The sequence below is a fragment of the Gobio gobio genome (assembly GCF_949357685.1).
Source record: "Gobio gobio genome assembly, chromosome: 6".
Taxonomy (NCBI): Eukaryota; Metazoa; Chordata; class Actinopteri; order Cypriniformes; family Gobionidae; genus Gobio; species Gobio gobio.
In genome coordinates this window covers 33812214-33834467 of record NC_137102.1, presented here as the reverse complement: position 1 = coordinate 33834467, position 22254 = coordinate 33812214, and the positions used below count along the sequence as shown (strand labels likewise).

Here is a 22254-nt window from a genome sequence, read left to right as displayed (position 1 = left end):
TTGAAGTTCTCTCAGAACTTACAAACTGTGATGTTTCTCGTTCTCGACGAGCAGATGCCACGAACACATTTTTGTGTGTTAATACAAATTCGTCAGCACACACAGCGGCCTCAGCAAGAGTCAAAACTTTTTGCTCATTCAAGTACACCACAATTTTATCGAATTTTTGGCGATAAGCCTCGGGGACAAGCTCGTAGGCTCTCAACATAGCGGTTTTTACTTTTTCATAATCTAAACTGTCGTTAGCAGACAAAGAGGAACAAACTTCCTGAGCCTTGCTGGTTAAACGACATTGTAACAAAAGAGGCCAGACCTCTTTTGGCCACCTCAAAGCAGCAGCCACGCGTTCAAACGTACCGAAATATGAATCAACCTCGGTCTCCCGAAACGGTGGAACGAGGTTGATGTGTCTACTAATGTGAAAATCCGGAGAAGTTACAGACGGCGTAGGCAACGACGAATCAGAAGCATGATGTAAAAACTCCGACTAGCTCGAACAACAGCAGGTGGTTTAGAGTCACCGAGCGGGTGACCAGCCTCTCTTTCCAACTCACATTGTCTAAAGCGCAAAAGTTGGGTAGTATGTTCTTGATGTTTAATTTCCAAATAAAGTTGTTTCAATTGGATAGCAAGTTTTAAATCTTCTGTACCTACCCCACTAAGTGAACGAAGCACCGGATCACTGCTCGGACCCTGTTCTTCATCACTTGCGCTTTCATCCATATTCCTACTCTCACTTCCAGGATATTGAACTGCTGTTAGAATACCCTGTTGAATCAACGCAGCTTGTATCACGTCCCGCACTTCTCTCTTACGAGCTGATTTTACTACAGAAATTTCATAATCATCAGCAATTAAGTACAAATCCGCTTTACGACACAACTCTAATGCTTCATACGAAGGCTTTTGTCGAAACGCCTCAATGCTAAATTCCATTATTCTATACCCCTTTCCCCGATACTCAAGACAAAAACTGCCAACAAAACGTTTGCACCAGAAAAACGAGAAAAAACGGATACATACCTCACGACGAACTTGTTACCATAACGTGTCCGAGTTCGTTACGATATGACGAGCCCCCATTTGTTACGACCCGCCGTATAACGACGAGGTCGACGTGCAAATTTAAGATGGTAAAAATAGGAAAACCAGCCCCAGCCGACAGATCACCAAAAACACTAACACTAAATTCCATAAAAGATATAAATTTATTTTAGAAAAAATAAGTAAATTACGGAGCAATGACTTCAGGGTGCCCCAAGGCCATAACAAACAAAACAATCTTATAAATAAAACATATATAAATTACCTAATCAGGAAGTAAAACAAAAGTTACAAAGAAACATCCCTAACTCCCAACTAATAAACAAATGCTAACATTATAAAAATAAATGGCAGGACACCCCTACGCTCCAAAACTCAAATGTGAACATAAATAAATCAGCTTAAACAAACACTCATGATCAAAACGAAACGCTTTGGGATCTGCCGACGGGAGGAGGCATCCGGAGCTCTGCACGCCACCTGGTCAACGCCAGAATGAGCTCCTCGTCTTCCATTAGCGCCGCCCTTTTAAAGCGGAGAGCCGGTTGATCCACCAATCAGACTCCTTGCACATCAGCCAATCCCTGCACACATGTACAAAAGAAAAACAACCCACACAAAACAAAATAGATCATAACAAGGCCCTTCTCACCTGATTGCTCAGTTTGGCCTGGTGGCCAGCTCTACGAAGAGTCCTGTTTGTTCCATGAACTTCTTTCATGTAAGAATTATGGAGGCCCCTGTTAGGGTTACCGCGGGGTCTTAAAAAGTCTTAAAATGTCTTAAATTTCAAAATCTAAATTTTAGGCCTTAAAAAGACCTTAAATTCTCTGATGTATTGAGTTCTATGTCTTAAATCGTTTTAAACAGGTCTTAAATTATCCTACGTCCATGTAACGCTACCTCTAATGCTCATTGAAATGCTTTCAGCGCTTTTGTGTGTGTGTGTGTTTATTCCGGGCTGTTGTAGTTCTTTCTTTTGCTAGTCCTACTATAGTTCGCTGTATTACAACTACAAATGAGACCAGCATGCATCTTATATTGCAGCCAATCAGCTTTCATGTTATTGGCGCGGTTCTCTCACAGACGCATCAATCAGATTTTATTCTTCAGCTTCAGTTCTCCAGTTCTTCCAGTTTACGCGATCTGCATGATAAAAATATTTAGGTGAGATAATTATATACATTTATATAACAAGTCAACTAAGGGGGGGGTTCCCCCATTGTCAGAAATAAAATTCAGGCCCTAAATGAATGTCTGTAAAATTCCCTATCAATAATTCTACATGATAAAAAGAATGCTTCAAATAGATCGGTATCGGTAATTGTAACGGCAGATACTGCTTCCTCTGATCGACGATCGGTGATCTGCTCCAAAAATCCTGATCGGAGAACCCTTACAAAAAGCACAACCAGTTTTATTAATAATGTGAGGTGTTACCAGAATTTTTTTAATTAAGGTGAAAAATAAAAGTTTTGTGTTTAATGTATTTTTGTTGATGTTGAAATGGATTTTAAAACTTATTGTATCGAAAAAAGTATCGTTAGGAACCGGTATCGAAACTGAGGTATCGAAATTGGCACCGGATCGAAAGATTTTGAACAATACCCAGCCCTAGGTCTGAATAGTTTATTAATAAGATTTTTTTTTTTTTGGTGTGCAAAACCAGTGAGATCTAAGTCTGTTCTTTATCTCTTTGAAGCTCGTATCACAGGTCTACAGGAGGACAACAAGAACTTGAAGCAGAGTCTGTCTAAAGTGGAGCTGGAGAGGAAACAAGTCCAAGACAGATGTAACTTTCTTGAGAAGGTTTGTTATTTTTATATTATTTTAAAAGTAATACAAATATAAAATGCAGTCTATTATGGACTATTTTGCCCCAATGTACATTACCATACATTGCATTATCAGTTGTAAGGGTAGAAAAGGAACAAAATTGTCATTGTAACAAGGTTACTGCTCCAGTGACAAGTGTCATACTCTTGTATGCCTAAATGTACATTTGTTTCTGACAGTGTATGAAAGTAAATGTAATGTAACAAAAAAAATGTATGGTCTTAATTAAAATTAATTAGACTTAATTTTGTGTTTAACCATTCTCTTGGCATGGTTTGTAGGTCAATCAGCACTATTTTGGTAACAGGGTGGGAAAAGACTTTCTGGCATTTAAGATGATTTGGCTATATATCACTTCTCATGGTATTTGGCGAGATTTTTGTTCACAATACAAGCGTTTTCCAAGGACCACCTGGTTACTTCAGACAAACCCCACTTTGAGATGTACTGATTTATGTCAGTATGCTGTATATAATCACAAAAAAATAAGATTTGACGCATCAAGCAAGCTTGTTGCCTGCAATACAGCAGAGGTCAATCAGATTGTACCATGTAGTAAACAATGTGATTGCTAGCAGATTGTATGTAAAGGACCTATCAGAATGGAAATGGATGCTCTTAGGATGGAAACCTACGCAGCACCGTCAGGATTTAAAATGTCTCACTTTGTTTTCTTTCTAGACTGTCTCACCATTAAAAAGTCTCTGTTTCAATAACCAGTCATGTCTCATTCATCAAGACTTTCATTATTGGATGAATCATGAATCTCTTGAATGAATGATTCAATGACAACCACTTTTTTAATCAGTCTCTTGTCGCCACCTCCTGGTGTAATAAGTGATGACTTGTATTGATACATGCAAGTGTCAAAACACTTCAAAAAGGTGATTTGCTCTATTTTGATCGCTAGATATCAATATTTATACCCAAACTACAAACTTTTATCCCAGTACACATTTGTCCCCTGCTTTTTAAATGTTTGTAACACATAAATAACGAAATGTGTGGTTTAAAAGACTGAAGCTGCATCTGTACATTTACATGGCAGCTGCTCTCTCTCCGGATCAGCAGCAGCGATTGTTTTCGCTGCCCCTATCAATGAATGAGAGCGTTCATATCAGAAGGGTGGTGGCCGGCTCTCTCATTCATTAACATGGGCAGCAAAAAAATATGCGCTGCTCGCTCTCCGCTGATGCTTGTGAAGTGAAACAGCCACGGTAATAGACATAGCAGAATCGTGCAGCTCTAGTTTACAGTTACACTTACAAATCCAAGGCATTGTACTGAGATTTAAAGGCCTAAACTGTTTTAAATATATAGTCTCATGCCATAGTCTCACTCAAAGATAACAGAAAGTGTTTACTTAATGAAAAATCCACCCACATACTTTTTATTTTAGACCCACTGGTACAAAGCTGCCTATGTGTTCACTTTGTGTTGGCTGTGTGAAGTAACTGTTTTGTGTTACTGGTGTTACATATTCTCTGCGTCTTTAGGAGAAGAACAGTTCGGAAATTGACCTAAACTACAAGCTGAAGACTCTGCAGCAGCGGCTAGACCAGGAATTGACCGAGCACCGCATCACAAAGGCTCAGCTCACAGACAAATACGAGTCTATCGAGGAGGCCAAGTCAGCTGCTATGCATGGTATGTGTGTGTGCAAGACGCGCCACGGCTATCTTACTGCTTGTCCAGACACTGCACGCCGTCTTGTTTAGATGCATGCCCAGACACCACCTCTAAGATGTCACACTTGCACACATGGTAGAGTAGAATTCATCCTCCTTAAAAAGGATCTGTCTTTTTTTTTTCTCTTAATAGCATAATAAAATCCTAAAAGACATTATGATAGAATCAACTTGAGTTCAGAGTAAGTACTCCCTGTGGTATAATTAGACTATATGAAATTTTTTTGATGCTGAAAACATATTTAAAGGGCAGGCTTTACATTAAAATGCGGGTGTATTTCAGCAGTGGCTTTTAACAGAGTAACTCGTTCTAGCCACTTTGCCAGGTTGAATTTTATATATAATAAATTTTTAAATTGTAGTCTTTTAAAAAGGCATCTGAAATAATAATCTAAGTGCAATGTAGTGTCAAAAATATACATTTTTCGATATATAACGTTACTGAAATATCTGAAATTATTCCAATACTCATTTTCCACAAACTAGATAGACGATACCAGATGCTCTTTCTTTCTCTCTCATCTCTCCGACAGCGAGTTATACACAAACCCTCCTCCTCACACTCACTCATTCCTTTTGCTCCTGATGAATATTGTTGCTGTTACGAGGCTTGAATTTCGGCGTGGGATTGTGTGTATTGCGCATAATTTGACTCATTTCTGCAGATTTTGTGTTCACACCCAAAGTGCTCGCATATAAAGCCACCTCTCAATTCTAAATTGAGTTCGTTTTCGCTACTTATTGCGTTTAAACAGTCAAATACACACAACATAATGTAAAAATGACGGCCTTGGCAAGTATTCACGTAAACATTTGATAAAGAAAACGCATGTGTAACAGTATAATGGATCCGTGTGTCAGGTCTTAAAGTGACCGCAGCCTAATATTCCTGCTGCCAAATTGTTAAGATAATATTAAAAATATCTATATTTTCCCTATGGTATCAATGTCAAAATTGTGGCCTTTGAAATGCTAAGTGGCTTGTAACTTTGGAAAACCACTAGCCACAGTGGCTGGTGAAAAATGGCAATCCCTGGTTGTCAGGTTATGACACGGCTGTGCCCTGGGCATGGACCTGTCAAAATGCCTTGTTTAAATGTGCTCTAAGCGATGTCGTGTTTTTTAGGCCAACATTTTTTTTGTCACATACAGCTAACATCTCCTCGCTATCCGCTAGCTGCCTGTCCCCTGAACACACTGTAAAAAAACGCGGTCTCTGTTGTCCGCCTAAGCTCCACAAACTGCAACAAAAACAAGCTGGTGCAGGCTGCACCACGAAGCACAACAAACAGTGCTCCAGCCAATGGCTGACAAAAATGATTTGGGGGTGGAAATCATTCTTGTCGGCTATTGGCTTGAGCACTGTTTGTTGTGCTTCGTGGTGCAGCCTGCACCAGCTTGTTTTTGTGACATTGTTTAGAGCACCTTTAAATTACATAACTGCATATTTGCAGAATGTTGACAGAAAATTCTCAGCACCATCCAAATAAAGTCTTGCTTCTGCCACTTTGTTGCCAGAAGCAGAAGCAATACTCAAAATACGTTTTAAGTCGCTTCATGCTGCTGGCTAATTGATTCTTCAATGCACACAGTCTCAATAAATCTTTCCTCTTGGGTTTATTATATTCCAAAGGTGTACAAAGTGCACGATATGGTTAAAGAAGGTCATTTACTGCACCCCAAACACACATTGCCATTGCAGATAGCCATCTTTTAACAGGCAACAACAACAAAAAATTCCAAGTTAGTCATACCTCTTCATTGAAAGAGTACATTAACATTGCATCCAATATCAAGATGATTAGAGAACAATATTTATGCCAACAAATATAACATAATAGGAAGTCAACATAAATGGCCCCAAAATGCTTAATTAGCCAAACAGAAGTTCTTGTTGACTGATGCAGTTGATTTAGAAATACAGGTGCTGGTCATATAATTAGAATATCATCAAAAAGTTGATTTATTGCACTAATTCCATTCAAAAAGTGAAACTTGTATATTATATTAATTCATTAACCCCCTCGAGTTGGCGGCCGCGCCGGCGCGATCGGCTCTCTTTTTTTCTTATCAGTGCCAAAGAGACTCAAATAACTCTGTCGTTTTTTTTTATCATTCATGCAAGTGTTATACATCATTATATTCTGTTAAGTTTCTTTTTTTTTTGTGTACAGTCACAATAAAAACAAATTGTTGTGCTTTTTACAAAATAAGGGAAACAAATATGATTTGCGATCTTCAGCCTCTCGCTCAATGATGTCTAATCTGATTCTCTTCAGAAAATGACCTCTAGCTTAGTGAATACTTGACAGACAAACATGAGACGTATGTCTAAAGAAACGTTGAAATGTCAGGTTTTAAACACTGTAAATCAAAACGAAAACAAATATTCTGTGTTTATGTAATCTGTGTGAAAAGTGGGAGATATCAGTCAACTCATTACTGACTCATTATCTCTAATGCGGACATTCAGATTCAAATACAGGCGATCCATGCGTCGACGCCCACACACACATCAACTCATGCAACACAACTAGTGAAGCTATGGTTCAGATACATCGCTTTGAGTAATAATCCTGGAATAATTCTCCTCATGGAAAGCTGATTCTGTAAGGTAGGGTAAGTTTAAAAGGCTCAGTTAGCATCTGTGAATATTAAACGCCAAAAGACTGTTTAATTATAAATCCTGATGCAACATGACACAAGACTGTTTAGACAAGATTTATTTGGCCTGTTTTCATTTGTATAAATTGTATCTTAATTTTAATCAATGTTTTTAATATAGTTGCTTCTTATTTTATAAGAAGTCAATATAACAGACAATAGCCTTAGCGCGACATTGCACGCGTCTCATAAATTAACTTAAGATGGAAATTATATTTGAGTATTAATTGCCTTTTTTACAGTGAATTTCGTTTTGGATAAATTGTATCTTAATTTTAATCAATGTTTTTAAAACGAATTTTGCTTCATACTGATGTTTAAATATTATACCCTATGTTGTTGTTGTTGTTGGTTTTTAAAAAAAAAAGTTAATTGCTTTCTTTAAACTGAATTTCTTTTTGTTTAAACTGTATCTTAATATTAATCAATGTTTTTAAAACGAATTTTGCTTCATATTGATGTTTAAATATTATACCCTATGTTGTTGTTGTTGTTTTTTAGAAAATTAATTGCTTTCTTTAAACTGAATTTCGTTTTGTATAAATTGTATCTTAATTTTAATCAATGTTTTTAATATATTTGATATAATATAACAGACTGGTATAATACATATTTTAGTATATTTGATACCAATATAGCAGACAATAGCCTTAGCGCTGGCTCATGCATTTCAAGTGTTTCTGACTGAAGCTCGAAATGATATTTGAGTATTTTATGTATTTGATCGTTTACAAATGATTCAGAAAATATTTGCCATTTGAAATGACTGGGAAAAAGTGTCCCAATCAACCTAAAGTCACCAGATACTATTTGAAATCATAATTGCATTGCATTATGTTGTTTTAAATCCCAAATATTTTACTTATAACATTCATAATTACCAATTGTCAAAATATTACTGTTTTTTTTAGCTCTTCTTTCAAAAACATTTCTGATTGAAATCTTTTTTCTTTTTTGGCAGATAATTTAGCTTGCTTTAAGTAAAAACATTAAGTAAAAAACATTTAGATTTCCCCCCCAAAAAACTATATTTTTTTTACTGTTACTGTACTTATCTAGTAAACCTAAAATCTATTAGGCCTACCTAAAGCTCATTCATTATGCAGCTCATTATTATGCAGGTCTTTGTTTCTCAGGAGTGATCACATTATTATTCATTGTTCGTTCACGCCTACTCGCATGAGGCCTGAGTAAAGAAAAAGTGTTTTACAAAATGTAAATTAATATATTGTTTTATGTGAATGAGTAGGCTCAATGATTCTCACATCAGTGTAAAGCAAAAACTCTAAACAAAAACACCAAATAATCAAAGGGCTTGTGAACATATATCTATTGTGTGTTTTGAAGCCTTAATTTTAAAACAATTTTTTTAGTTTTTTTTCAAAAATTATGCATAAACATTATTCTCTCAAAAATACAAGCATGTACATACATGTTGCTCACATATTATGGTAGCCCAGTTTGTGCTGAATACAGTGTAACTACACTTTTGCCATTAATATGTTTATAAGCAACTGAAAAATGCACAAATGTCAGAGCATGTCAACTTCTAAAGGGCCTCAAAACAGCTCAGACTCCTAGGGGTTAAACACTGACTGATATATTTCAAATGTTTATTTCTTTTAATTTTGATGATTATAACTGACATCTAAGGAAAATCCCAGATTCAGTATCTCAGAAAATTAGAATATTGTGAAAAGGTTCAATATTGAAGACACCTGGTGCCACACTCTAATCAGCTAATTAACTCGAAACACCTGCAACAGCCTTTAAATGGTCTCTCAGTCTAGTTCTGTAGGCTACACAATCATGGGGAAGACTGCTGACTTGACAGTTGTCCAAAAGACGACCATTGACACCTTGCACAAGGAGGGCAAGACACAAAAGGTCATTGCAAAAGAGGCTGGCTGTCCAAGCACATTAATAGAGAGGCGAAGGGAAGGAAAAGATGTGGTAGAAAAAAGCGTTCAAGCAATAGGGATAACTGCACCCTGGGGAGGATTGTGAAACAAAACCGATTCAAAAATGTGGGGGAGATTCACAAAGAGTGGACTGCAGCTGGAGTCAGTGCTTCAAGAACCACTACGCACAGACATATGGAAGACATGGGTTTCAGCTGTTGCATTCCTTGTGTCAAGCCACTCTTGAACAACAGACAGCATCAGAAGCGTCTCGCCTGGGCTAAAGACAAAAAGGACTGGACTGCTGCTGAGTGGTCTAAAGTTATGTTCTCTGATGAAAGTCAATTTTGCATTTCCTCTGGAAATCAGGGTCCCAGAGTCTGGAAGAAGAGAGGAGAGGCACACAATCCACGTTGCTTGAGGTCCAGTGTAAAGTTTCCACAGTCAGTGATGGTTTGGGGTTGTCATGTCATCTGCTGGTGTTGGTCCACTGTGTTTTCTGAGGTCCAAGGTCAACGCAGCCGTATACCAGGAAGTTTTAGAGCACTTCATGCTTCCTGCTGCTGACCAACTTTATGGAGATGCAGATTTCATTTTCCAACAGGACTTGACACCTGCACACAGTGCCAAAGCAACCAGTACCTGGTTTAAGGACCATGGTATCCCTGTTCTTAATTGGGCAGCAAACTCGCCTGACCTAATTTGTGAAAAGGGAGATGCGATATGCCAGACCCAACAATGCAGAAGAGCTGAAGGCCACTATCAGAGCAACCTGGGCCCCAACTAAGTATTGAGTGCTGTACATGCTCATACTTTTCATGTTCATACTTTTCAGTTGGCCAAGATTTCTAAAAATCCTTTCTTTGTATTGGTCTTAAGTAATATTCTAATTTTCTGAGATACTGATTTTGGGATTTTCCTTAGTTTTCAGTTATAAACATCAAAATTAAAAGAAATAAACATTTGAAATATATCAGTCTGTGTGTAATGAATGAATATAATATACAAGTTAAACATTTTTAATGGAATTAGTGAAATAAATAAACTTTTTGATGATATTTTAATTATATGACCAGCACCTGTATATTGATGGACTAATCTTGTCCATGGTCTTCACTCTTTCTCTGTCCAGCGGTGGAGCAGAAGGTGTCGGAAGAGACCACGCTGCGGATGCGAGCAGAGAGCAGGGTGGTGGAGGTGGAGAAGCAGTGCTCCATGCTGGAGTTTGACCTCAAACAGTCTGTACAGAAGATGGAGCAGCTGATGAAGCAGAAGGAGAGGCTGGAGGACGAGGTAGGTGTAAAGCCACCAAAAAGCTTGGCTTGACAAGATTAGAAACTGTTAAAGGTGTTATGAATTCAGCATTTTTCCTCGACCCTACCAGTTGAAGGAGCTGCGGGTGCATTTGGAGCAGGAGTCTGGGAAGCGTGTGCTGGCCCAAAACGAGCTGAAAAGCTGGACGATGGAGGCCGAACGCCTGAAAGGATCAGAGAAGCAACTCAAACAGGAGATCAACGCAGCCCTCGAGAACAAACGCTCCGTCGAGTTCCAGTTGGCACAGCTCACCAAGTATGTTCCTTTGCACTCTCCTGTTATCAAATTGTCGTGATTATATGTACATATCTCCCTGCTTTAACTCGTTCCCCACCATTGACTGAATTTTCCGGCTTTCCATGTTTTCACTGTTATACGTTATTACGAATCTTCTGAAAGAGTACTGAATCTCCTGATCAAAACGCATGTGAAAAAGAAGCAGAAACGAGCGATAGGACTGTGAAGCTTTGGGGGTGTTGATGAAATCTACTCCGTCTGTGTTTTGATCATCGTTCTGAATCCGATCCAGATGTAGTCTTTGAGTAAAAAGCGAAGAAAATATTTTTTTTGTCAATGTTGCTTTTTTAACGAAACTTTCAAAAAATTATCAGAAAGGTGGTGGAAGAGTTAATAAGAGAGACAAAACTCATGTTAGCCACTAATAGTCACTAATTAGCTAGTTTCTAAACAGGTTCCAAATTATATAAATAAAAGCCTAAATTATTATTATTATTATAAAGCAATAATATCTCTTCACAAGACTTAAACTGATCGATTCATATGGGTTCTTTTTATTGTGACTTCATGAATCTTTTGGGGTCTAAGTTTTGATTACCTGGACTTTAAATGACGGGACAGAAACCTCTCAGGCTTCTTTAAAAATATCTTAGTTTGTTTCGAAGATTAACCAAAGTCTTATTGCTTTGAACGACATGAAGGTGTGTAAATGATGACAATTTTCATTTTTGGGTGAACATCCTTTTTAGGGTTGGGCGATGTCCCCTAAATTGGCAGTTGACGATGTTTACAGTAAAACATCGTGATGGTCGATGATATCGTCGTTTTGGGGGGGGGGGGGGGGGGTAATTATGTAAATAGGTAGATAATATACTATATCTATTTACATAAATACTATTTTCTACTTAAAACTATAATTTCGTTATTTTTACTAACCCAAATAATGAATCATCCGCTATAGGTTGCACGTGAGGGGAAAAAAATAGGTTCCTTCCACTAAGAGTTGAGCTCTTTTTAAAAAAAAATTATATCTCTTTACATAAATACTATTTTCTACTCTTAAAAAATAATTTCGTTATTTTACTAACCCAGTGTTTTGTATGTGAATGCTGTTGCAACTTGCACGTGAATATTAGCTACCACAGGAGTGAAGCACAAAGCTTTTAGCCTAGAAAGGAAATAATGGTCAGATAGCACTTTTTCATTCTGCTTTGCAATCTGGATCTGGTCACTCGATTTTCCGTGAATTTTAACAATAGGCCCAGTCCATTTTATCCCAATGGACATGGACATCTCGTTTCTTTTCCTAAATCTTCACTCACGTCGCCATTTTCGCAGGGGATTATAATCGTTTCTTCCTTTCGTTTGCTTATAATTAAGTCTATTAACTATTCACATCCTTTACTGCGGTAAAGTATAAAAAACACTGAAGGACGAATACCTTTTTACTTCAAATTGTATTTAACACAGTTTGTTCTTGTTATTAAACTTGGTTAGGCGCGTCAAGAATAGCGGTCTATTTGAATAGCGCATTTCACACACACGCCGCGGTGATTTTAGTTTCGTTTTCTCTGGCAGTGAATAATCAAACATTGCCTAAATGTCTTGCCCTTGTGGAAGATAAAATCCGCTCTTCAGAACTTTTACAACAAGTGTTGCCTTGCAACATCAGGAGAAAACTTGAAGATATTCGAGAAGGTGTCTATCCAGCTCGTGTCCCACATTCCTCTCAAAGCGCAGAGCGGTAGGCCTATATGACGCATCTTTGCAGGGAAATAGTATGAATAAAATATTTTTCTAACTAATATTTAATTTTCTTATATTCTTGAGGTAACGATTATTTACTGAAAATCGTTTAAATGTTTTATAGGCTGTGTTGTTTCACTGACGGAAGTGCTAAAATAAACACGCATGCATATGGATGTTTCAGCCTCAAATGATTTCAAAATGTAGGCTATGCATATATCTGGCATAGACTACAGTATTTAAAATAGCATAGGCTATATGCATTAGTTACATTCTCAATTTAATTTACAGAGTAATTCCTGCTAAGTTTTTAGTTTAACTAATACTATAGAAGAGATTAGTGTGTGTCGCACTCGCAACGGGGGCGTGGCATCACGATGGTCGCGCTCCATCGTGATGTCGGTCTGCCATCACGATGGACGATGATATCGTCCATCGGCACAACCCTAATCCTTTTAACTTATTTATTACTGTATTTCTTTAGTACAAGAATTTATATTGGTCATGTTGGACTCTAATTGTTCTGTCCATATAATGTCATTCCTTTGGCTCTGAGCCTTACTCCAAACACCTGTTACATTACTGAATATTTGGAAGGATTTTATAGTAGAAAAGGCTATAATTGCAGATTATTTTCAGACCTGGCCAAAACTATTGGCTGCCAGTATTTACACGGGTGGATTAAGGATTGCCCTCAGTATGACCATATCCACTGCCATTTAATCTTTCCCCTTCCGCTCTTTCGAACACTCAGGCATTTCCACAGAATGCATAGCTGTCATGTTCCGTACTTTAAAGTCTGCATAAAATCATATTAAATTCAAACTAATTTATATTATACAGGTTCCTATGGACGCTTGTTTCAGCCACGGAATAAAAAGAATGTAAAAGATAATTGCACCTTTTCTGATTATAACTGATTCTGATATATATTCTGATTATAACTTGCAATTGAGAGTTTATATTTTGCAATTCTGAGAAAGTCAGAATTGTGAGATAACACCATTAATTTTTTTATTTGTGTGTGGATTTTGTGAGGCTGAAGTGACTCTGATTGATTCCTCAGGCAGTACAGAGGAAATGAGGGTCAGATGAGGGAACTTCAGGACCAGCTGGAGGCTGAGCAGTATTTCTCAGTGAGTATCACAGACTGCTCAACATGCATCAATTATTCCTTTTTCTTAATGAGGTGAAAACCCCTTTTGTATATGATGTGATCATCATCCATAACATGCTGGCTACAGTATTTACCTACAGTATTGTGTCATAGGCCAATCTTGCGTCACATCCTAATCCTGATATTGTAGCATCACAGTAGAAAAAAGAGAATGTAAACATAACTCTCAACTTTAGCTATGCTTTTGTAACATTTCCAAGTATAAAGCATCTTCTAAAGTCCTATCAAACTTGTTGGGATCAAGGCATGGTTCATAGTTGCCAGGTTTCCATCCAAGTTACAAATTTAATTTATGTGAAAAGTGGAATCTTGAAAAAAAAACAGTTTGCAAAGAAAGCTGCATTTCCATTAGTATGTTTGAGAGAAAGAAATGCTGCAGTATATCAATGTAAATGGAAATTGTAGATGCAGGAGAAGCTACTGTGGCTTCTTTTTTCAATGTAATAATTACTGGCAGCTTAGTGCAAGCAGACAAACCACACAGTTCACAAGCAGTCAGAGGCAGATGCCTTCTGTTTGAGAACGATAGCGTGCCTGGCAATTCTGGGAGGTCATTGTAGCAGATCTTTTGGCTTCAGCATTTAAAAATTACAACATTGATATTTGAGATGCTATTTGCAAATATTTTCTTCTCTGGGCAAATTATTCATGTGACTTGTTTAGGCAAAGTCACATGACATTTTTTGATGTGCCGTAAATAATTTATTCATTCGTTTCCATCGTAGCTTGTGTTTAAAAAAAATCCACCCCAAGCAAGCATTTTTTTGTGTTTTTTATGTAATATCACAAAATGAACATGAAAATACATTGATGGAACCCAGACTAAGGGGGCTTTCACACTGAGCACGTTTGCTGCGGTCTGAGCGCGATTGTTCCCGGCGACCCTGCAGCGTTGGTCTGGTTTCACACTTAACTTGATTCTATCGAACCCTAGTGTGCTGCGTTCGTCTTGTCATCACAAACGTGCACGGCGCATAATAGAAAACAGACAGTGGTAAATGTATTGTGTTTTTTATTCATTTGGTGCTATTATGCGCAGCTGAATAAACGACACTTATGTGTGTCGCATGAATGCGGCTTTCTGCTGCTTGCAAATGGACTCTTTCGAGGAGACAGTGGATTGTCATTCATTTGCCGCCCTGATTGCACTTGCTATACGCTAATACACTGCAAGCTCACTCTGGTTCGTATCCAGGTAAATAATCAACTATCATCCATTACATGCGTTTTATTGAACTAAATACAGTACATGGTCATCAGCTAAAACGCATGCGCAGTTTACTTTTCTTCCTGAACATGTGTGCACCCAAGTCTGTGTTGCTTTCACATTTATGCAAATCGCAGCACAGTTCAAGTGCAACCGAACTCAGACCACCTCCTTCAGGTAGTCTCGGGTTCGGTACATCAGTGTGCACAGGTTCGTATGACAGCTTTCACATTACCAATTTTTCAGGCAAACTATGCCCCATTTCGAACTAAACTGCCAGTGTGAAAGCAACCTAAAACCTGAGACACACACCAAGCCGACGCCAAAGAACTAGTGGCGATGAAAGATGACTGTTGGTACCGAACACACCAAAAAACTAAGCCGACCGATGCTCAAAAGTGGGCCGACATTGGCTTTGTGTGTCCCGGTCTTAAATAAATTTGATAGTCACTTCCAATCTCACATCCTTAATTAAAAACACCTAACACACAGAGGTTCACTTACTGTTTATTCTGCTTTTACCGCATTTACCAGATGTGTATGTCTAGTATACTACATTTATATTTTCTTTTTGCCCTTAAACCAATCTTTTGTTTAGGACTGTTTTGTTTTACACTTTTGATTTAACAGCCCTAGCCATGTTACAAAACCCAGGAAGGAATTGATGGAGTTTGGCCAATATATGGAAATGGAACTGTAATATTCATTTTTAAAACATCAATCAACAAATAATCGACAATGCCATGGTATAAGGCTCAGCTTAATGACCGTGTTAGGGTGTTATGTTCTTTTGTGTAGTCATATCATGAGAGGAAATCAGTATTGTTTATATATTCTCAAGCTATTTTTTCTTTTTTTCAGACACTCTATAAAACTCAGGTGAAGGAACTAAAGGAGGAGATAGAGGAGAGGAATCGACAAACTCAAGAGGCTCACAAAAAAGTCCAGGACATGTACTCAGAGAAGTAAAAGTCCTCTTCATGAATTAGTAGCTTTTGCAAAAGTGCTGCTTTTTGGAAAAATATTACAGAAACTGAAGAGTGTCTGCTCCTCCATAAATCTTTTTTGTAGGGAGTCACTCTCTGCTCAGTTGGACCTCACCATGACGAAGGCCGAGTCAGAGCAGTTGGCCCGTGCGCTACAGGAAGAGCAGTATTTTGAACTCTCTCAGGAGAACAAGAAGGCTGTGTCGCGTTACAAACAGGAGATCACAGAGAAAGACTCGACCATCACACAGGTCTGTGCAGCACAGGCATCCTTCTCTGAATCTGACCATTTCATTTATGTATTCTGTACAAGCCACCTGCAGTTTTAGTCTGTCATTGTCAACTTAGTGGTTCTATCAGTGGCTTTTAACTAAGAGTATAATGCATTTTCGTTTAGCTTGAGGAATCCAACAAGACCCTTACCAAAGACGTGGAGCTCCTCAGTAAGGAGAAGACAGACTTGAACGAGAGGCTCCAAGCTCAAGAAGAAGGTAATCTTAATTCCAATTAGTTACATACAGTTTAATTTTACACAATATCGTAATTTTTCTAATGTCTTCCTGTAGAGTTTGCAGCAGAGAAGGAAGAGGTGGCAAACTCAGTAAAGGCGACTTACGAGAAGGCCCTTAATATAGAAAAAACTCTGAAGACTCAGGTATGACCACCATACAGCAACTTTATATAATGTATGTTTATATAAGTAAAATAGAAAAAGCCAATGTCACCATCACCATAGACTTGAATGTGTGAAAGTGAAAAAAATATGAGAACTAGGGAAGTTGTTGGAGAATCAAATACAAACATAGTCTATGGCTGTGTTTACACTGCAAGTCTTAATAATGCACAGATCTGATCTTTTTTTTTTCTTCATCGGTTTACATTCACTTTAGATACAACTGGTATGTGTGTTTACATTAATCCCCACCCTAAATGATTCTGTTGGTGATGTCTTTACTATGCGACATGGTTGACCTTCGTGTTACTAAAATTATTTTATAATTTACGTTGGGTGTCCGTGATTACTTGCCATCATGGATAAGTTAAAAGCTGTCATAGATGTTTGCAGCGCAAAATCTGACTGAATGGATATAGACCGCAAAATAACGGTAATTTTCCTTTGTTAGTAGTGCAGTAACATTTCATTTATTTGAAGAAATTAACGAGAGAAAGACTGGGAGTGTGCGTGTGTGTGTCTGTTTGTATAATAGTGAAGCTTGTTAGTTTTGTCATTACTGTGAAATATAATGTAGCTTTCAGCAGTTTTATTTTAAAATGGGACAGAGGTTGAAAAAGTTTCTATGCTCATGAATGTTTCTGTGCGTGCACAATTTCTTAACTCTAAAGTTTCTGGTACAAATTGTTTCAGGTAATTTCGGTGGAAACGCGGCTTTAGTTTTCAACCAGACGTGTTTTATATGACCAAAACGTGTGAAAGGAAAAGACTCTTTTGCTCTTTGCTCAAACTTTTTGTCATTCTACCATCTGGTCACTGCAGGCGGTGAATAAGCTGGCAGAGATTATGAACCGTAAGGACATGAAGTTGGACCAGAAGAAGAGAGGCAGCACCACTGACCTACGGAAGAAAGAGAAGGAGAATCGCAAACTGCAGCTGGAGCTGAACCAGGAGAAGGAGAAGTTCAACCACATGGCCATCAAGTATCAGAAGGAGCTCAACGAGATGCAAGCGGCACGTTAATGTTTATTAGTTTTCACAGTGACAATACTGAAGACTGTATCAGTGGAATCTGATGATTCGAAAAATTTATTTCAACAAGACTGTTCTAGTCCTGCTGTGGTGAAGGCTTGCCTCATGAAAATGTATTGAGTTTCTTGACTGACACTCCAGGAGCCACATCAGCATGCATGACAACAATATTCATGAGCCAAGCGTTGCAGTAGTATTAGTTGTTATTTTGTCCTAGTTAATGATGTTTTCTGTATTTGCAGCAATTGGCAGAGGAGTGCACGTATCGCAATGAGCTGCAGATGCAACTAGACAGCAAGGAAAGTGACATTGAGCAACTTAGAGAGAAACTGAATGACTTGCAGCTCCGCGTGGACAACTCCAGCGTCACCAGCCTGCAGACGGACGAGATGGACAGTAACTTTGCTGGTAAGGGAACGGTCACAAAGTATGAATACTTCTGTTATATAAATGTCGCGTAATTTAAGGAACATGCTAGTTCGTTTAGTCTGAATCATTATTGGTTAGCATTTGTAGTGATTGTAAAGCCCACATTGGAAACCCCAGATAGGGGATTTCATCTTTATTTTTTATTTATTTTAATTCCTATTATAACTGTTTTAATTCACTTACGAATATTTTAATTTCATTTCTGTGTAAAGCACTTTGAATTGCCACTGTGTGTGAAATGTGCTATACAAATAAACTTGCCTTGCCTTGCCTTGCCTTAGCTAGTCATCCATATTTAAAAGTGTGCTGGAAATGGATTTAAAATGGTTTTATTACAACAAACATGCAGAGCAGAAGAAATGCAAAAAATTCGAAGCTTTAATTTTATTTCAGCAATTTTCCCAATGCTCATTATTTGTATTTTAGCTGGTTTATCTAATCAGCATGCAACACTGTCAAAATGCAACACAAGAATTGCAAGCAAACTGGCCTTTGTTATCATAATGCCACCATACAGGCCTGTTCGCATCAGGTTTGGTGTGACTAAGGGTGTGGTCAAACTTATAGTTCTCTTGGTTCTTTTGGTCCGGATCAGAAAAGAAAATGATACATTTAGTTCTAATTAATTTAGTGTTGGCATATTTAAGATACAAAATTAAAAAGCGGCTTTTATGATCTACATTTTTCAATGGAACATACTGAACATCCAAAACAATGCTGTGTTCTCTGCTAAATGCGCTCGTTGTATGTGCGTAGCTACATATGATGGTATTTTGACCAGCTAAGAACTCCTGAAGATGTGTGAAGGCGACAGGAATCCCTCTGTCACTCACACAAACGAAGATCTGCTGCGAGGAGATATGGTTCTGATGCCTGTACTGATCTGTGATGGGCAACATCACGACTATGATGAGAAAAAACAGGTATGCTTGAGCATTCTATCCTCTTTAGAGTTGTATCTTGTGGCGTCATCGTGTTGCATTCATATTTCAGTCGAACCTCACCAGAGTTTTTTTGGAAGCGGGCCGAGACCCATTTTTCAGCGGTCTCGCTCCGCTTGTTTGGTGCACACCAGGGTTCGGGTAGCAGCGTTCACACTTATTCAAATGAACCGCACTAACAGAGCAACCACACTAGGGTTCGTTTTAATCCAGCCAAACATGCAATGTGTGAACACACCCTAACGGTGAATGTCCACTACAGCGGCAGAACTCCGCTCAGTGTCACTGACAACGCTAAAATGCCTCTGCTTTGGGGTGTGTACGTACCGGGTGTGTTTAATCTGTTTTTTCAACACACGGGCAGTATAATCATCACAGATACAAGTGATTACAGTTGGAAAGAGACAAGCTTTGTCCCTGAATGCCCTGAGTAAATATATGCTATCAATATAAAAAACTTTTGTAAACCCAGCCAGTATAGTGAATGAATGAGTGAGGTATTTATATAGCACATTTCCCATGTACTACTGTACACACAAAGTGCTTTACAATCATATAAGGGATCTCTCCTCAACCACTACCAGTGTGCAGCATCCACCTGGATTATGTGACTGCAGCCAAAGTACACCGGCGCCAGTGCTTTCACCACACACCAGCTATAGGTGGAGATGAGAGACAGTGATAGAGCCAGTTCAGTAGATGATTATTAGGAGGCCATGGTTGATATATGGTTTTTAATGACCACATACCCCTTTTCCACCAAGGCAGTGCTAGAGCTAATTCAGAGCCAGAGCTAGTCCCAGTTCATAGTTGGTTAGACTGAGGAGCCTTCTAAGAACCGTTTGCTTTTCCACCTGCTGAGAGCCACAACAGAGCCATGTCTTACGTCACTGTATACGTCTCATCTCTCTCAGCAACGCTAGCGAGGCAGCGGCAATGTTGCCAAGTATGTGGTTTTGCCGCGGGCTATTTTTTCATGTCCGCGGGATGAAGCGACCCCAATTGTGATATTTAGCCCCGGGAATGCGAATTTTAGTGCCAAAAAACATATTTTACCCCCAAATGTGATTTTTACTGGGGAATCCCCCCCTGGAACGCGATTGGGCTTGTTTTGAGTAGCAATTGGGAGGGTTTGTTGTGAAAACCTGGCAACCCTGGGCAGCGGGAAACACAAACACACCAGGCTTGTTCGAGATGCATCGGCACTGCGCAGACCGATCCACGTATGATATAAAAAAAACGCATGAGTGAATCAAAAGCATAAGGAGTCATATGCTCTCGCTGGACTGGTTATCATACGGCGATCGGTCTCTGCACAGCACCGCTGCGAACAAGCCTTCCATCAACAATGCAAACGTTGCGTTACTATTCATTCACATGGCTTTACGATCCTACATCGGCATCAAAACACAGCGAATCCAACGCATTCATGTAGTTCGCCGTAATTTGTATAGACGGAGATTACAAACGAGCAGCAGCTGTTAGCTCCATTAGCTGCTATTTCAAAAATGGTGGATCTAAAGTTTGTGTTTGTCTTGTGGACCCCGCCCCCAGCGCCTGACGTAATCGGTTCTTACTTCTAGCCCTGTTCTAGCCCAGCAATGTTTTGGTGCTACTTAAGAACCACTTTTCCTGGCACAGAGCTGGGGCTTTGTGTGTGGAAACACAAAGAACCGATTTGAAACTAGGCTCTGGCTCCGATCTAGCTCTGGCTCTGCTTTGGTGGAAAAGGGGTAAGAGAGTCAGACCTCGGTTTATCTTCTCATCCGAAGGATGGTGCTTGTTACAGTATAGTGTCCCAATCACTGTACTGGGGCATTAGGATCCACACAGACCACAGGGTGAGTGCCCCCCTCACTAACACTTCTTCCAGCGGCAACCTAGTTTTGCCAGGAGGTCTCCCATCTAGGTACTAACCTGGATCAACCCTGCTTAGCTTGGGCTACAGGGTGATATGGCTGTGGCCATAATCACAATGAAAGCATCCAAACCGCAAAATTTAACATAACTGTAAAGCTTCCAATGTGTAAACAATATGATTTACACACTAAATCCAGCATAACCTCAGACACAACTTGCATGTTTTTAAATACATATTTTAGTCGAGAACTGCCCAATCTTTTGACACTCTCTGCCGCTCTCAGCGCTTTCTCCGTTCCGCTGTCAATTCCACAATGCATCGTGTGAGCGTGAAGCTCAACTTCTGTAAGAATGAATTGAAAACGCTCGCTCTGCGCCAGCTGATACACCGTAAAGATGTGAACAAACTGATGCTGTTTGACTGAAATATGAATGCACGCAGACCAAAAACATCTAAGCAAGCCAAAAACAGGACGTGATGTCATGAGATGCAACTCTAAAAAGGACAGAATGCTCAAGCATACCTGGATTTCTTTGTTGCAGTGTTGCCCATCACAGTTCAGTACAGGTGTTGAAATCGCGTCACCGCGCAGCAGAGGGATTCCTGCCGCTGTTTTGACTCCTTAACAGTTTTTATAAACTTCACAAGTTCTCAGCTGAAAAAAAAAAACATATGCACGCACATGGAACTATCGCTTTTAGTCCAACAGCATTGTTTTGGATGTTCGGTAAGTTTTGTTGCAAAATATTTGTCATAAAAGCAGTTTTTATTGTATCTTTAGATTCAGTCTTAAAATGACAGCGTGAACACCAAGCGAACCAGGACTAAAAGTATAATTTTCCTTTTTGGTCCGGAACAAGAGAATCAAAATACAAGTGTGAACGCGCTTAATCCCAAACATATTTTCTCATCCAGAACTACCTTTTGATTCTCTGAAAGAAAAAGTCATTCATATTGTTCCATCACTGTACAGAATTATATGCTATAATGCAAAATAAAAATGAAAGCCACTGGTAAAATGTTATATGTTGTAACTCTTATGAAACTAAGAAAATAACATTGACCTATTTCAATTTGAATTGATTCCCACTTTACAGGTCGCCATTTGAGAAAAAAGGACTTGATTAGAAGGGATACTTTGGAATGCATGTTTTATTTTTTAAATAGTCATGTAAAAAAAAAAAAGAGGTTATGCCTATATTTTGTTTATATTGGTCAGCCAAATCATAAAAAAAATCTGTGGCTATATTATTTGTGCTAATGAATGTGTATTCATCAGGAGTGTATTTATGATATTAGATTTAGCACACAAATTGTCCTTATGACTTATAATGCTGTGATGATGGGATGTTTCATGTTGCCAGGTGGTGTACATAAATCATCAGCTGCTATTGTCTGTGTTTAAAGTCCTCTCTAATCTCTTGTTCTCCCTCATATATAGTCAGTTCTTCTTGCTCTCCTTATCTGTGTATCTTCTATTCTTTTTCCTCTGTGAGTAACTTTAAGATTGGGATCCCA

General features: G+C 38.7%; 1 protein-coding gene across 3 annotated transcripts in view; it reads left to right on the top strand.

Moving 5' to 3' along the window:
- The window catches only part of rock1 (Rho-associated, coiled-coil containing protein kinase 1), a 216025-nt gene that overhangs the window by 174524 nt on the left and 19247 nt on the right, over positions 1-22254 (top strand). For all 3 annotated transcript variants that reach the window (XR_013816703.1, XM_079819469.1, XM_079819468.1), the window contains exons 17-27: positions 2747-2853; positions 4377-4527; positions 10266-10426; positions 10518-10702; positions 13497-13566; positions 15676-15779; positions 15886-16051; positions 16198-16291; positions 16367-16455; positions 17296-17487; positions 17748-17913. Coding sequence is in view for 2 of the 3 variants with exons in the window: in XM_079819469.1 (XP_079675595.1) it covers positions 2747-2853; positions 4377-4527; positions 10266-10426; positions 10518-10702; positions 13497-13566; positions 15676-15779; positions 15886-16051; positions 16198-16291; positions 16367-16455; positions 17296-17487; positions 17748-17913 (1485 nt within the window). In the remaining variant the exon portion in view is untranslated. The remainder of the gene's footprint in view (positions 1-2746; positions 2854-4376; positions 4528-10265; positions 10427-10517; positions 10703-13496; positions 13567-15675; positions 15780-15885; positions 16052-16197; positions 16292-16366; positions 16456-17295; positions 17488-17747; positions 17914-22254) is intronic.